Genomic DNA, 17,020 nt, shown 5'->3' on the forward strand with positions numbered 1-17,020 from the left:
GCTGGCTGCAGGCTGATCTAGGATGGCCTTGGCTAGGGTACTCAGCTCTGCTCCACATGACCTTGGAGCTTTCAGTAGGCTAGCCTGCGCTTTGTGGTAGTGGCACAGTTTCAGATGAGAGAGCATGGAAACAAACACATCCTTGTGAGACCTTGGCTTGGAACTGGTATGTAATGCTTCACCACATTCTTTAGGCCAGCACAAGTCACGAACCAGCTTCAAGGGCCAGGGAAATAGACTCTTGGTGAGAGTTGCTGCAAAATCACATTAAAAATAGCATGGCCAGAGTTTGGGATAGAGAATTGTGGTCACTGTTGTAAATCAATCTACCATATCCCCTTTAATCTTCCTCTACCTGATTTGGCCAGATTTCTGTTCTCAGGCTGATCATTTCATGAGTAGTCTAGCAAGGAGGGACACTGCATATCAGCACCTCCTAAAATGGGCAGTGCAGGCAATGTTACATAGAAATGCGTCTCTGAGATAGAGGTCCTTTGGCATTTCTGCCATTATGGTTTGTTATCTAGCTTTATCTGCTTTGTTACCAAAAAGAAAAAGAAAATCACATCAGAAAATTTGTTTTTATGTGAAGAGGGAGACAAATCAATTATAGCTAAGTAAAATTTGAAGTGTTTAACAGGGGAAGAAATGAATGTTGCAGTTTAAGTGTCTGTAGATCATGAATAGCAGCAGATGTTTGAACCAAGTACAATGCATTGTTGTTTTCAACCTTATCTGTAAAAATCTGAGATGTAAGAGCGGGCAAAAAATGTAGTTAGAGCTTCAGAGCATCAAAATACCGTGATTGACCAGTTTTCCCTGTGCTTCTTTCTCCATTCTCCACTGATGAACTCACTGCTTTGGTAAAATGTATAACCAGGAAGGGATGATGGTGATTCATGTGCGTGTACCTACTGCTTTCAGAACAAATAATTCCTTGTGGTTATATGTGGGATACTTCGGTATTCATAACAGCACAGTACCTTACATGACATTCAGGAGGGTATTTAATGCATTTAAGTATGTGAATGTTCATTTTTGTCCCCCTTTCTGTTTTTTTCCAGCAATAGTAAATCGACTATTTGGTTGCGCCCTCCCGGAAGAAAAGACTAAGTTGGATTTTATAGGGATGATAGAGATCCCAGACTCCTATACTGGCCCTCGGCTGAAATTTCCACTCACTGTTGCTTCTCTTCATATACTGATTGAGGCCTTTAAGAAGCAGCAGGTAAGGGGAAGCAGATACTACCTTGATTCTTGTACATATCATGTGCTCAGTGACTATTTGTTGAATGCATGAATGAAAACACTGCAGCAGAAATGCATTTGCTTGGGAAAAGGCTTCACATTAAGTGAGAGCTACCCTCTGCTTTCCTTAACACATTGGATAGAAGTATCCTCAGGTGAACAGAAACCTCCTCTCTATAGTTTACAGCATTTCCTTTTTCTTTTTCTGAGATATAATTCACCATCGAATTCACTGTTTAGAGTATATGAATCAGTGTCTTTTTGGTACATTCACAAGATTGTGCAACCATCACCAACATCTAATTCCAGAACATTTTCATCACCCCCAAAAGAAGTGTCATAACCTATTACCATTCCCTCCTTCCCCATCCCTTGCAACCACTATTATGCTTTCTGTCTCTATGGATTTGTCTCTTCTGGATATTTCATACAAATGAAATCATGTAATAGGTGGCTTTTTGTCTTTCACTTTTTAAAAAGTCACATAATATGTGACTTTTTTTAGTCTTTCATTTAACATAATATCTTTAAGGTTCATTTATGTCACAGCCTATTTTATTCTTTACTTTTATAGCTGACTAATATTCTATTGTATGGCTCTACTATTTTTATTTATCAGTTCATCAATGGATGAACTTTTGGATTTTTCTACCTTTTGGCTATTATGAAAAATGCTGCTATAAATATTTATGGACAAGTTTTTTCATGAACATATGTTTTCATTTCTCTTGAGTATATACCTAGGAGTGAAATTGCTGGGTCATATGGTTACTCTATGTTTAGCATTTTGAGGAACGTCCAAACCATTTGCCACAACTGTGCCATTTTGCATTCTTACCAGCAATGAATGAGGGTCAATTTTTTTTTTGTTAACACTAGTTAATTTAATTTTTATATTTTTATATTTTTTTATTTTTTTTAGCCATCTTATTTGTATGTAAAGTGGTAGCTCCTTGTGGTTTTGATTTCATTTCCCCGATGACTAAAGATGTTGAGCATCTTTTTATTTTTATTGGCCATTTGTACTCATTCTTTGGAGAAAAGTCTATTCAGATCCATTGCCTACTTAAAATAAGTTTATTTTTTTATTTATTATTGAGTTGTAGAAGTTCTTTATATATTCTGGATACAAATCCCTTATCAGGTACGTAGTTTGCAAATATTTTCTCCCATTCTGTAGGTTGTCTTTTCTCTCTTTTGTCAATGTCCTTTGATTCACTAAAATTTCTAATTTTGATGAAGTCCAATTTATCTTTTTTTATTTAGTTGCTTGTGCTTTTGGTGTCATATCTAAGAATCCATTGCTAAATCCAAGACCATAAAGATTGACCTTTATGTTTTCTCCCCTCCAAGTAATAACCAGGCCCGACCCTGCTTAGCTTCCAAGATCAGATGACCCTTATGTTTTCTTTTAAGAATTTTATAGCTTAGGCCCTGGCTGGTGTGGCTCAGTGGATTGAGTGCTGGCCTGCTTACCCAAGGGTCGCCAGTTTGATTCCCAGTTGGTGCACATGCCTGGGTTGCGGGCCAGGTCCCCAGTGGGGTGAGGGGTGTGAGTAGCAACCACACATTGGTGTTTTTCTCCCACTCTTTCTCCCTCCCTTCCCCTCTGTCTAAAAATAAATAAATAAAATCTTTAAAAATATTTTTTAAAAAAGAGTTTTATAGCTTTAGCTCTTATAGTTACGTCTGTGAGCCATTTTCATTTAATTTCTGTATGTGGTATGAGGTAGAGGGTCCAGCTTCATTCTTTGCATGTAGATATGCAGTTGTCCTAGTACCTTTTGTTGAAGAGTCTTTTTTTTAAAGAGTCTTTTTCCCCCCCAACTGAATGGCCTTGGTATCCTTGTCAAAAAGTAATAGGCCATAGATATATGGATTTATTTCTAGACTCCCAGTTTTATTCCATCTGTGTAGGTGTCTGTCCTTATGCCAGCAGTATGTTGTGTATTAATGTTATATATCACATTGATTACTTTTCTTATGTTGAACCACCCTTGGTGTTCCTGGAATAAATCCTGTTTGTTCATGGTGTATACTTTTTTGTAAAAATTCTATTGAATTTGGTTTGCTGGTATGTTGTTGAGGATTAGCATTTTATTCATAAGGGATATTGATCTGTATTTTCTTTTCTTGTGGTATCTTTTTCTCACTTTGGTATAAGAGTAGTACTGCCCTCACAGAATGATTTAGGAATTATTTCCTCTTTTTTTGCAAGAGTTTGAGAAAGATTAGTGTTAATTCTATTGTTTCTAATGTTTAGTAGAGTTCACCAATGGAGCTGTGGTCTTGGGCTTTTATTTGTTAGGAGGTTTTTTTGTTTGTATGTTTGTTTGTTTTACTTGTTTTATACTCACCCAAGGACATGCTTATTGCTTTTAGAGAGAGGGGATGGGACGGGGGGAGAGAGAGAGAGAGAAACATCAGTATGAGAGAAAAACATCGATTGGTTCCCTCTTGCATGCACCTCGACTGGGGCTGAACCTGCAACCTGGGTATGTGCCCTGACTTGGGAATCAAACTGCAGTCTTTCAGTTTAGTGGATAATGTTCCAGCCAACTGAGCCACATGGTCCAGGGAGGAGGTTTCTGATTAATTATTCAGTCTCTACTTGTTCTAGATCTGTTTGGATTTTCTGTTTCTTCTTGAGTCAGTTTTGATAATTTGTATGATTCTAAGAATTTGTCCATTTCATCTACGTTATCTAATTTGTTGGTATACAGTTGTTCACAATAGTCTCATAATTCTTTTTATTTCTTTACGGTCGGTGGGAATGTCCCCACTTTCATTTCTGATTATGGTTATTTGCATTTTTTCTTTTTTCTTGGTCAGTGTAGCTAAAGGTTTTTGAATTTTGTTAAACTTTACAAAGAATCAGCTTTTGGTTTTGTTGATTCTCTCTATTGTTTTTCTGTTCTCTATTTCATTTGTCTGTACTCTGATCCTTATTTTCTTCCTTCAGCTAGCTTTTCGTTTAGTTTGCTTTTATTTTTCTAGCTCCTTGGTGTTAAGTGACGCTTTTCATTTGAGATCTTTCTTCTTTTTCAATGTAGGTATTTACAGCTATAAGTGTCTCTCTGAGCATCACTTTTGTTTCATCTCATAAGTTTTGATATATTATATTTTCATCTTCATTCATCTGAAAGTATTTTCTAATTTCCCTTGTGATTTTTTGACCCATCAGTTGTTTAAGATAATGTTGTTTCATTTCCATGTACTTCTGAATTTTCTACTTTTTCTTCTGTAACTGATTTCTAGTTTCATTCCATTTTAGTCAGAGAAGATACTTTGAATGATTCCAATCTTTTAAAATCTATTGAGGCTTGTTTTGTGGCCTAACATCTGATCTATTCTGGAGAATGTTCCATGTGCACTTATAAAAAATGTGTAGTCTGCTGTTGTTGGGTGGAGCATTCTATAGATGTCTGTTAGGTCTAGTTGTATGTGAGGTCTCTGAAGTCTCTGTTCCTTTAGCTTGTGTTCAGCTAGTGTTTTGGACAGAGTTTTCTTGAACCCCAGAAGCTATTAAAAAAAGAAACAAAAGACAAAAAAGAGATAAAAAAATAGTCTTTGTAGATTGGCTCCATGTTGGTACACTCCTTCACTGCTTAGCCAAGCTGTTTAAAAATTTGTCTTAGCCTTTACTTCCTGCTTGCACTGAGCCATTTTCAAGTTGCCTTTTCCTGACTTAGCCTTTGCTTGGTTGTTATAAATTTTGACTGTTTTCCAGAGCTCTGACAAAGTTGATTATGACAGGGATTTTTTTTGGCTTGATTTTTTTAAAAAAGATTTTATTTATTTATTTTTAGAGGGGAAGGGAAGGAGAAAGAGATGGAGAGAAACATCCCTGTGTGGTTGCCTCTCACATGCCCCCTACTGGGGACCTGGCCCGCAACCCAGGCATGTGCCCTGACTGGGAATTGAATTGGTGACCTTTTGCCTCTCAGCCTTGTGCTCAATCCACTGAGCCACACCAGCCAGGGCATTGCTTGATTTTTAAAAGTGTTTCTGTGAAGGGATGGGACCTTGGAGCTACCAACTCCATTATTTTCTCTGACATCACCACAACCCTCATTCTCAGGTCCTAACCTGAGGGCATACCCCAGGAGTAAGAGTGAACTAGAAGTAGACTAGGCATTGAAGCAAAGCTTTGAATCCTCTAATTCCTGAGATTGAATTGAGATCATTTTAGAAATAGCTAGTATACCTAGCCACTTGCCAAAAGAAAATTTAAATGCTCTTTGGAAGAAAATAGGCCTCAAATTATTTCTCCATGTTTTTGCATACCATGTCCAGAACTTAATACAAATATTAACTAGGGACAGGAGGTTACAAGATTCATGAAGGAAAACTGAGGATTTAGAATGCTTTTGTGGGGAAAAATCCTTAGCAGTCTGTTAGTTTTCAGGTAGACAGGAAAGATGGGTCTCCATATTAATCAACATCCAGGGGCTCTTCTCTTTCCTCCTAATTCTCATATTACTTCAAATCCTGACTCCTGTCTTTAAAAAAAAATTAACAATGAAAACCCTCCAAATTTAAATCATATGTTCTTGGGATCTGGGATAGAAAATAATTTTTTTATTTTAATAGCCATGAAAATGGAAATTTCAGGATCTCATGAGTCATGATTGTTCCAAAGGGTTTCATCTATCCTGAATCCCACACCCAAAGCAGTATCTGAACAATATGTAGATATGACCCCCCTCTCAGCCTTCATAAATGTAAACCAGGACTGTCTAATAGAAATATAATATGAGTGACATACATTTTTTAAATTTTTCTAGTAGTCATATTAAAAAAGTAAAAAGAAATAGGTGAAGTTCATTTTAATAATATATTTTATTTAATGCAGCACATATGGTTATTATTGCAATATGTAGTCCTATTAAAAGTTTTTAATGAGACATTTTAATATTTTTATAATAAGTCTTTGAAATCTGGTGTGTATTTTGTGCCTACAGCATTCAGCTAGGCCCATTTCAAGTGGTCAATAGCCCCATAGGACTAGTGGCTACTGTATTGGACTACCAACAGTCCTGAACCAAAAAGTGGTGTTAGCATCTATTAAATTTGTATTGGCTATATTACTTTTTGGGTTATGTATTTGGAATATTTTAGAATTGAAAAAAGGGAAAACATCACAATGGGTTCAAAATCAACAAAACCCCAGGAAAACAGAGTAAATCTGTCCAAAACAATGATGTCATCAAGAAAGCAACTGGAGGAGAGCAATGGAATGAATGAATAATCATAATAGGAGATAATCAAAATGCTTTATTTGGGTTCACTATGTTTTATACTTAGACTTGCACAACATAAATGTGCTTGCTGTTTTCTGAACTCACGTCTGTGCACCAACAATTGAATCACACCTGGATGCCTGGCTTGGGAGTTGGGAACTCCTAGAGTTTTGAGATCTCTCATAACCCACCACCACCACCTGGTTTCCATCCCAGGTGGCAGGATGTCTCAGACAAATGCAGAGCAGCCGCTCTTTAACAATCTCTATTTCTCTTCCTTTGTCTTTCTCCTTACCCTCCTTCTCTTTTACTTATTTATTTATTTGCACACTTCCTTAGGCCAATGGAGTCTCCTATTTTTCCCATCACTTCTCTTGGGCTTTACTAACTAAGAATAAGCAGAAATGTTCTGTGAAGGGGTGATGTCAAATAAGAGCATGAGAATATAAATGTCCTAAGAACCATTCATTCTTTCAGCTTCCAAATCTCTAGTGAGAGCTTATTATATGCCAGACACTGTGCTAGAATCATCTACTTAAAAATAATTTAGAGATGATCCTGAAATACAGCTACCTGAAATGTTTTCATCTTTATAGCTTTCTGTGCAGTCATGCCTTTCTTCCTAGTTCGTCACATCTGTTTCCTCTGCTTTGCCCTCACAGATACTCCATGCCTCTTACGTTTTAGAGGTACTATTTGAAACTAAGGAAGCCCTGATGCAAATGCCAAATTTTACTCGTGTAAGAACTTATCCCACCAAAGAGATAACAGTTTGTGGTAAGTCTCAGAGCAGAGTTGCCAAATTAATCTTTTGGAGCCCGTTGGTTCCACGTTATTTGCCTAACTTGAAAACTGCATAAATTGGACTGTGTTAAGGGAAAAGTGTTAATATAGAGTTATCTATCATAATAATACTGTTCCCCATCTTGTCTTTGTTTTGCATACCAGCTGGCAGGAATTAATTATGTGAGAAATTAGAGAACTCATAGCTTTTTATAAAGGCAGGCAGCATTTTAATACAGAAAACCACCCATGGGTGGAATAAGTGTTCTTTGCACTTCGTCTAGCTCTCATTATCTTCGTTCCATGTTGCTTTTCCTAGGTGGGCCTCTTATGCTGGGTGGGCCTCTTAGGCCACTTATGCTGGGACGAGAAAGCCCAAGGCAGGGTGGAGATTAAACTCATCTCTGCCCTTGGCTGCCGTTTTACATTTTTCCAACTGGTCTCTGCAGCTTTTAAAAGAGTGGGAATGTCCCAGAAATCTGTTCCTTGTTCTTCTAAATAACAAGATTGAGATTTTTGTTATCCTATAGGCCAGCCTGGCAGGATATTGCTTCACGAAACAGTACACATTGAAATTCAACACAGTTGGTGCTCAGCATGCTGGCAACTGTCTGAGAGTGGAGTGCGTGGAAGGAACAGCAACTCCCTTAACTTCTAATTAAGCCTTTAGGTTACAAAACAGTGATTGTTATTTTCCAAATCAATTTTTAGCCCGTGTTTCTTTTACTCGAGCAGGTAGGAATGGATTTGACAATCTAATTAAACCATTTCCATTTCTAGCATCTGATAGTGGTGACAGGGACTTGATGTAGCAGTGCATGCTTCATGATGTGCCCTGACTCAGGTTTCTGAAGAGTCTTTAATGGTTCAATGCCAACCTAATCAGGCCATCCCATCTTTGCCTAGCAGATGACGTATCTCAGCAGTGGGTGACCTTTTATTCAAGGCCTTGCCAGCTCTTACTTTCCATGGATACAAAAGATTTGGAGTCACAAGGCTCAGGAAGCCATGCCTACCCATGAAGACTATGGAGCCAGGGCTAGATTTGCTATCAGAGTGTATATAAAGACCAGAGAGTGGGACCTGTTTCCAGAAGTTTCCGGTATACCTCCAGTTGCAGTTGTAGACTTATCTTTGGATAAAAGGATCTGGAAGAAGATATAAATTAATCAGAGGGCATGGAATCCTGGAAACACACAGTGTAAGAATGGAAGGGTTCTTACAGAGACCATTTGTCTATCACTTGTTCTCATAGATGAAATTGAGGCCCAGAGAGAAAAATGTATCACCTTCCTTGCATTTCTGTGTAGTAACTTCCCCACAACCCCTACCCCAAGTTCACTCAGGTAGTTAATGGCAGAGTCAGGATTAAAAATCAGGTCCTCTGGTTAGAGCCAGCCTCATTATCTGCTATCCTAACTCCACATTATGTTCTGCTCTGGCCGATGTTTCATTTTCCATAATGAGAAAAAGATTAGAGAATATAGATTGATTGGACAGTTCCGTTCATTTAAAGATCCCCACAACTTGGGCCTTTATTTACAGTCTTTTTCCACTTAGTACCCTTGGTAGAGGGAAAAGCCAAGGCCAGTATGTTCCCTTAGCATAGGAATTATCTTCTATCTTCATAGCCCCATTGAACTTAGAAAAGTTTGGTCATCATTTAAAGTAAAATTAAAAGTTTGGGTCATATTTTTAAAAACATCATCTGTTTAAGACAGTATTAGGAAAGGGAAAGAAATTGTGATGAAAACTTTACCATTATTTTAATTTCCAGATGCATATTTTACATGCATATTCTAAATACGCTACATGGTTCTCAACAAGCATGAAATATAGGAGGTGTTTTGTGCTCACTTTGGCAGCTCATACACTAAAATTGGCATGATAACAGAGAAGATTGGCATGGCCCCTCAACAGGGATCACACAAACACACACAAGAAATATAGGAGATGTTTTAGACTATAGTTGTGTTATAAATGACAGCCAATTCTGCACTCATGTTTTTGTTTGTGGTGGAAATATCTTTCTATAGCAATCTTTCATGATATGACTTTTGTTTTTTGCGGTCCAACTGAAAGTTAAAAATACTTTTATAACCTTTACTCTTAATATGCTGAAACCAATTTATTTTTTAGCATACCAGTTGCAACAGTTGTGTCTACCTAAATCTTTGAAAGATGAGTCACTCTGAAGACAATTAGGAAAATAAAATAATTAAAAATATATATTTAATGGATAGGTAAAAAGTCCTTCCATTTTTATTTCCTAAGATTTGGAGTGAGACCATGTGGAAGCAATGAGATTTAGGTATACAACAGTATTAATGTGCTCTTAATATTAATATTATAGTCATTTTATGAATAAGTGCTGGTGATAAGGGTTTTAACTTTATTATTCCCATTATAATTGGAGTCTTTTGTTGCATATATTTGGTTAATTTTGGTTATGGGTTTTTAAGCAAGTTGAGGAAAATTTTTTCTAAATTAAATTCTATCTGGTAATAAATATTTATGATCAGAGCTTATGAAAGACAAATATTTACTAGAAATAGTTATCCAAATAGGCATTTTGAATATTCATATATTCACTCTTGTTTTTTAATTAGTGGCTTCATATATTCATTTGGTTTTCCTTAGTTGGCTGAGTTTTATAGTCATGCTTTCATTTTAATTTTTATTTTCTATAACTGTCTCATCAAAAGAATGTGAGCTATCTACTCACAATTTTTAAGTTTCAGATGCTACTGCTGGAACATATTCTTTAAAACGTGTCTTTAAAACAGCTATGTATTTAGCAATTAAACATATTTATTGAGTTATTGCTATGCACTAGGTACAGAGGAAGCACTTGGGGGTTTGATGCCAAGGTAGATACTATTGCTGCTCTCCTAGAGCTTACAATACAGAATAACCGCTAAGAGCTTCAGTTTCGAAGTGAGATAAAGTTGGGTTTGAATTCCAGCTCTGATACTTGGTAGCTGGGTAACTTTGCATAAGTTACTTAACTACTCTGAGCCTCATTTGTAAAATGAGAATACTGAAAACAATATCCATCTCATAGAATGGTTATAAGGATTGAACAAGATAATTAATGCAGACCTGTACTACAGTGCTTGGCACAGAGAAGGGTAAGCACTGCGTAAATGGCAGGAGTGAGTAGATATTTGCAATATTGGATGCAGCCCCCTATAGAAAAGGGGACAAAGTTTCCATAGAGTGCTATGGAAACAAGTTGTTGAGTTAATATCATCATAGGATAAAAACCCAATGCCCCAAGGATGCTTGGAGTACATTAGCAATATTTCAGTTTTTAAATTCTGGAACGAAATGGGCATTTTATTTCCTACAGAAAGTGATTTTTCATTTGCACTTCAGGTGATTTGCATGGAAAATTAGATGATCTCCTCTTGATCTTCTCCAAGGTAAGTGATTATTTTGCTAAATATTTGCATTTTTGTTGGGGGAGGGCAATCCTAGGGCAGATAACAGTATTAGTTTTAGTAGGGATATGTACAAATACAGATGTAATATAATAGTTTTTAATGCAAGAACCTGAAAAACTTGTAGAGGGAAATCTTTTGAGTTTTTCTTCCACATATTTCATAAAATTTTTTAAAAATTTAATTTGGGCCTTTGTTCAGTATTATTGTTATCTGTATAGCCCTTAGGATTTGTACCCAATTGTATTTATGGTCTTTATTACATCATAAATATGTAGATGGCACAGGATGGGGAGGGGAGGAGTCTGTTTTATTTTATTTTATTCAGAAGTGAGCATATGACATCTTCTCTTTAAATGCACGCTAATTATGTATTAAAGGAGTTCCCCACAGTGAGTTCCAAATTGCTCTCTTCTCTACCCGGTTCACCATTGCTGGGCTCAGTTGCTTTTCCACTGCCATGACTCTTCTTCATTTATCGGGTTTGGGAGTGGGAGCCCACACAGAGGGCACAGAGCAGCTTGGCCTGCATGGAAGGAGGAGAGGCTTTTCCCTGAGGCTGGCAAAGTGTTAGTGTTTTAATGGCTCTGAGGAGCAGGTAGGCCTTCCCCACACATGACCCTGAGGTGTCCATCCTGTGGAAGAATAGGTCCTTTCCTTCCGCCATCTTTAAGGGAGGCCCAGATTTCCAGAGGGAGGTCTTTCCGAATGAGTTGAAGGCAGAAGGGAGTTTATTTACCATGAAATGAGGATTCTACTGGCCAAACTGGAAAGCTGTGGGAGAGGTAAAAGTGATAGACTGGTGGGAGGACACCAAGGAGTTGCACAGTTTGGAGAATGGGATTTGTGTAATTCTACATAGCACCATATAAATGTTCAAAAGTTCAGTCCTGCTATTGTTGACAGTTACAACCTGAGGAAGAGCGGGGGCCAGCGGTAAGTGGGGAATCACCACAACAGAAATTCTGGTAATTATTTTTCTAGAGGTTTTGGAAAATACATAAAAGGGAAAATAATTGAGTAAATTACATGGGAAAAATGACTTTCGAGGCATTTAGAAAAGAAATTTTCTTGAGAGGTAGTTGAAGATATTAAGGTGTGATTAGGGAAAGGACTCTGGAGTAGACATGAAAAAAAGAGATTTTTAACATGTTCCTTTAATTCCATTGGCAAAACTATATGCAACATGGAATCTAATAAACAACTGAACTAACAAGCAAAACAGAGACAAACTCATCGATGGAGAGCAGGCTGACAGCTCAGGGTGGGGAAGGGGTTAGGAGGTGGAGGGATTGAGCTAAAAGGAAAAAGGACTCATGGACATGGACAACAGTGTGGGGATTTGGCGGGGAGAGGGTAAAAGGGGACTAAATGCTATGGAAAAAATACAATAAAAAAAAGCGAAAACTATATGGAACATAAAAAACTGGAAGGTGCTAATGTAAAGATTGAACAGGAGGAGGTGGGTGGTAAGAAGTACTATAAAAAGAACTAAAGGTGAAAACATAGCATTCACATGAGCGCAAGAAATATTTTGAGAGTTAACCAGTGACAGTGTTCAGGGAGCAGAGATTGAGAGCCCAGCCATGAAGCAGTGGGCACTATTATCTGGGGTAGATTTGGGTAGAGGCAGGTGAGAGGTGTTGTTTGGAAAGCAGAAGGCTGCAGGAGCCATGAATTAGAATTTTAGCAGGCTTCAATGAGAAGCAGGTAAAAATGCATCTCGGATGTGGATTAAACCACATGCACCAGAATCTTGAAATCGCTTGGTGTAAAAGGAGAAAGTGAGGGAAAAGACCTTGATAACGGCAAGGTTCCACTTTAAGAAACAGAAAAGACGGTGTAGTTAATAATGGTGCCTGAGAAGGGAGAATGACCTGGTGTGCTTGCAATGATGGGAAGTCACTTAGTATATGGGTAATGAGTGTCCTGAGTTAAAGGCCGAGAAAGAAAAGGGCAGGACAGAGATGGCTCAGGAAGCTATGCTGTTTGATGATCTCTAACTTATAAAAAGATAAAGTCAGCATTCTGCCTTTTTCTTTCTCATTTTTAAAGAAGATTTTATTCATTTTTAGAGAGAGGAGAAGGGAAGGAGAAAGAGAGGGAGGGAAACATCGATATGAGAGGGAAACATCAACCACTTGCCTCTCGTATGCACCCCCACTGGGGACCAAACCTACAACCCAGACGTGGACCCTGACCAGGAATCGAACTGGCAACCTTTTGCTTTGCAGGATGACGTACAAGCAACTGAGTTACACCAGTCAGGGCTTTTTCCCCCTCATTTTTTAATCTGAAATTTAAATGAGGAATGATGATAGATGGCAGATGTAGGGAATAGTGCTACCTAAAACCATGAATACAGACTGTTCTGGAAACAGTGGTTTTATATACATGCAAATGACAGTGATAGCCATCCTGTCCATAGGTGAAACAACTGACTAATTTAGTTATTTTTTATCACCCCTTATCAATTCTACAGAAACCTAGAATTAAGTAAAAAGGGCCTCTGAGCTTTTGAAATTATTGCCACAAATCCAATGTACTTTTAACTCAGAGGAGAGGTCTTAGGCCTCTGAAGATGTATCAGTAAAACCTGACTTGACACACTGCCTGCGAGTTTCCCAGCCTGGCTTCCCCGCCCCTTCCGCAGCAGATTATGGAGTGGGAGGGGAAAGGCCAAAGTGAGATACAATGACTGCGATTGAAAAGTAAAGATGTTCCTGACAGTAAGAGAAGATCTAGAACTCTACCAATGAGCCAGGAAATGAAGTAGTAATCTTCGGGAATCCGGGGCTGTGTGCATAGAGAAGAGCTGTCTGTAGCTCCCAGAGGGCTCTGAGGGCATGCTTAGCTTGATGTGCCTGCAAGGCCAAGAAGGTTTCTAGTTCTAAGATGTACGCTCTGTTAAGTAAAGAAACAGAGGGCACATTTTAAAAACTCCCAGCCAAAGTGGTTCAAATAATTTTAAAATGTATTCTAGCTTTTAAAGGAGTTCCGGTGATCTGGAAGATTCATTTCAGCAATGCTTACAGTATGATTATCATTATTGGGTTTTAGTGAACATAAAAAAAAATGAGATTAATTGAGAGAAGAGTAATGGGCGAGGGACATAGATGAGGAAGGAAGGAAGACTATCTTAAAATGAGGAGAAAGGCGGGGACGGGTGGACTCTGTTTTTGGCCTGTGCTGGGATTACAACAGGTGCTATGATCCAAGCAATCGCTTGTTTGCTTGGGGAAATGGTAGTTTCTGTGATGGTGGCTGATTCTCACTGTGATACTCAACGCACCAACAACGTGTTGAACCCCAGTTATCTGTAATGCTTTGCACGTGGTGCTTTCCCCTGGCTCATTCGTAGGAGCCCACAGAACTGAGCTGCCCCAGTGTCAGCCATAGGCTAGCTGTCTTCTATTTAGAAGCAGCCAGTGACCATGCTTTAACTGATCCTTACGTAATTTATTATTTATTTAATCAAAATTATCGACTTATCTGTATTTTATTTATTAAAATTATTTTTATTTTATTAAAGTTCTGATTGAACTTGAATGGCAGGGAATAATTTGGCAAACTACATCTTGTTGGAGATTTTTGGAGCTATAAATGGCCAAGTTTATATTATGCGCTGATTCTTCTCTCCATCAACCCAAAGTAGAAATTAGGAAAACCTCAGTCTTTGAATCAAGACAAAATTGTAACTCATCTTTCAGTTGGTGGTGTGCTATCATCAGTTCTTTTATACTGTATGCGATGAGTGGGCTGCAGGGCTGGGTCTGGCCCAAGGCCAACCAAGGGCACAGCCTGAGAGGAAGAGTTATAATGTAGGGTCCTCCTGAGATGCCTGGCCATATTACTCTTCTCATTCAAGTAGTTGGTGTGGTTTAAGACTTCTGTTGTTATCCAAATCGTATGTAAAAGTGTATCTGTCCACTGATTTATTCATTCAGTATTTTTTAATGTGGTCCTTATAGTGTACAAGGCACTATATAAACTGTGGAATGATACAAAGATGAATATGAAATTCATTCATTTTATGTATTTGTATTAAACACCTATTACGAGTGAGGTACTCTGATAACGTTGGTGATACCATATGACTGAGACACGGTTTTTGGCTCAAGATATCACAGTTTAGTGGAGGAAGGTCAACTAATAACGCAATTGGACAGTTCTGGGGTGGGACATGTTTTAAGTGGGATAAGCACAAGGCTCCAAGAGAGTACATTGGAGGAGCACCTAACCTCCTGGGAGACTTCCTGGAGGAGGTGATGTTCAAGACAGTCCTTTCTAAGAATTTTAGTAATTAATGAGTGCCGAAGTCATGAAAGAAAGTTTTGGAGGATTAGAAAATATTTTTATTCTTACACACTTTTTGTAGTGTACTGCAATAGAGGATAAGATTCATATTAATGATTGTTCCTGATTGTTTGCTTTGAGATTTTGGTTTCTTCATATTTAGTTGTTCTTAAAAATTGTATCATTTAGGCATCTTTACACTAAGCCAGACATTTTCAGATCACAGCCCTGTTTGGGTTTGAAAAGAATTCTTTCCTCTGGGTGGCACACTGTTAACCACAACAGACCTGTGCCAAAAGGGCATCTCAAAATTATATAGCTCCAATATCTGCAAGTGAAGCAATTTACATAGCATTAGTTATATCATATTTTTAGATTTTTATTTTATGAACAGGTTAATGTAAGTCATCCACTTTTGCTTAATTAGAGTGACCAATTTGAAATACTTCATTCAGAGCCTTAGCCTTGCTAACATGGCAAAGGATTTTTCCTCACTGAAAACAAAGCTTGAAATTTTAGATCAAGTACTGGCAAATTATTTTGTAAAATTTGTGCTGGGAATGGAGACCTCCTGAAGCTGAAAAAGAGATGCACATGGACAGAGAAAAGCTAATTAGCTCTTAACCCTGTGAGTGTCATACTGATGCTGTCCATTGGAAGTCATGCCTTCTTGTGTTTTCTTTTTCTTTCTCTCTTCCCTCTGTCCTCCACCCACCATGCCTGTGCTTTTCCAGTTGAGAAGTTCATTAAATTTTTTTCTGTCACTGCTATGCTTCACACTGCCACAATAATCAATTCTTTTCCTTTTGAGATTAAGACAGTATGTTGCAAGCAGAACAGACCTCTGAAATAGGATTCGGGAAAGATATAACAATTAAAATAATGTGGAATTGAGGTCCAGAGGTTATTGTATGATGTGCCTTGGTGAAAATGTCCATAAAAATTGGGATACCTTCTAGTTGTCTGTTGTAAAATGCTTCAGTAGGAAATAGGTGACAGTATAGGGAAATGTCTTGTGTGTCTCTATTCAAGTTAATTAATTGTAGTCTGCTATCTCCGATCCCACCCCCCCACCCCCACAGGTCATCTGAATGCTGTTCAGAGTTGAGATTACCCTGAGTTTTCTCTATTTGTCAACTTCATTTCCATGTCACAAGTGGTTTAGTATATATCAGCTACAGAATAAGCCACGGAGTTTGGTTTACTGGAACTGAGTGAAGGATGGGGTATAGCAGCAGGTTTTGCTTCTTTGAAGGAAAACCAGAGAAATCTCGGTAACCAGAAGCCTAAGTATTCCACAGATTTATGTCCCAGGAGACTTACCTGTTTTCCAGTTTCCTATTATTCTACGACTAAAACACATTTGACTCAGACCTTATAAAGTAATATGACTCAACTGGGCAGATCTTATACATCCAAATGAGTCTTGCCTTCTTTGAAGTGGTTGATGTAAAAGGCTCAACATGTACACGTGTTCAGTATACACATTTAGGACTCCTTTTATAATCACTTTCAGAGACTGGGATACATTCTATTGATTGATCTTCATTATCGCAAATCCCAGTCTTTTGATGATGTGTTTGACTTTTTGAAAAGGTTAAAACTCATTGGGTGTCAAGTGTGGTATGTAAGGTGAATGGCTTAGCTGACCATTATTATTTTTGGCTTAAATTTAGGTTTGACAAAGAAATTCATTATTCTTTGCTTACATCAGAGGTGAAATACCTATAAACAAAGTTTGGCTTAACTGGAGATGAGAAGTTGTAATATAAGAAAATTTGTCATCCTGGTTGGTGAGGCTCAGTGGATTGAGCACCAGCCTGCAAACCAAAGGGTCACCAGTTCGATTCCCAGTTAGGACACATGTCTGGGTTGTGGGCCAGATCCCTGGTTGGAAGCATGGGAGAGGCAACCACACATTGATGTTTCTCTCCCTCTCTTTCTTCCTCCCTCTTTCTCTAAAAATAAATAAATAAAATCTTTAAAAAAAAGAAAGTTTGTCTTGCA

General features: G+C 38.0%; 1 protein-coding gene and 1 non-coding gene across 2 annotated transcripts in view; both read left to right on the top strand.

Annotated features, from left to right (window-relative positions):
- The window catches only part of PPEF1 (protein phosphatase with EF-hand domain 1), a 68,948-nt gene that overhangs the window by 25,383 nt on the left and 26,545 nt on the right, over positions 1 to 17,020 (top strand). The window contains exons 4-6 of the mRNA XM_054581198.1: positions 1,065 to 1,228; positions 7,154 to 7,268; positions 10,653 to 10,699. Coding sequence (XP_054437173.1) covers positions 1,065 to 1,228; positions 7,154 to 7,268; positions 10,653 to 10,699 — 326 coding nt within the window. The remainder of the gene's footprint in view (positions 1 to 1,064; positions 1,229 to 7,153; positions 7,269 to 10,652; positions 10,700 to 17,020) is intronic.
- On the top strand, positions 9,124 to 9,233 carry LOC129077007 (U6 spliceosomal RNA). The gene has a single exon (XR_008529772.1). It is a non-coding gene; the product is annotated as a U6 spliceosomal RNA (small nuclear RNA).

This window comes from Pteronotus mesoamericanus, unplaced genomic scaffold, assembly GCF_021234165.1.
Source record: "Pteronotus mesoamericanus isolate MK-2021 breed Mesoamerican mustached bat unplaced genomic scaffold, CSHL_Meso_final contig_65, whole genome shotgun sequence".
NCBI classification, from domain to species: Eukaryota; Metazoa; Chordata; class Mammalia; order Chiroptera; family Mormoopidae; genus Pteronotus; species Pteronotus mesoamericanus.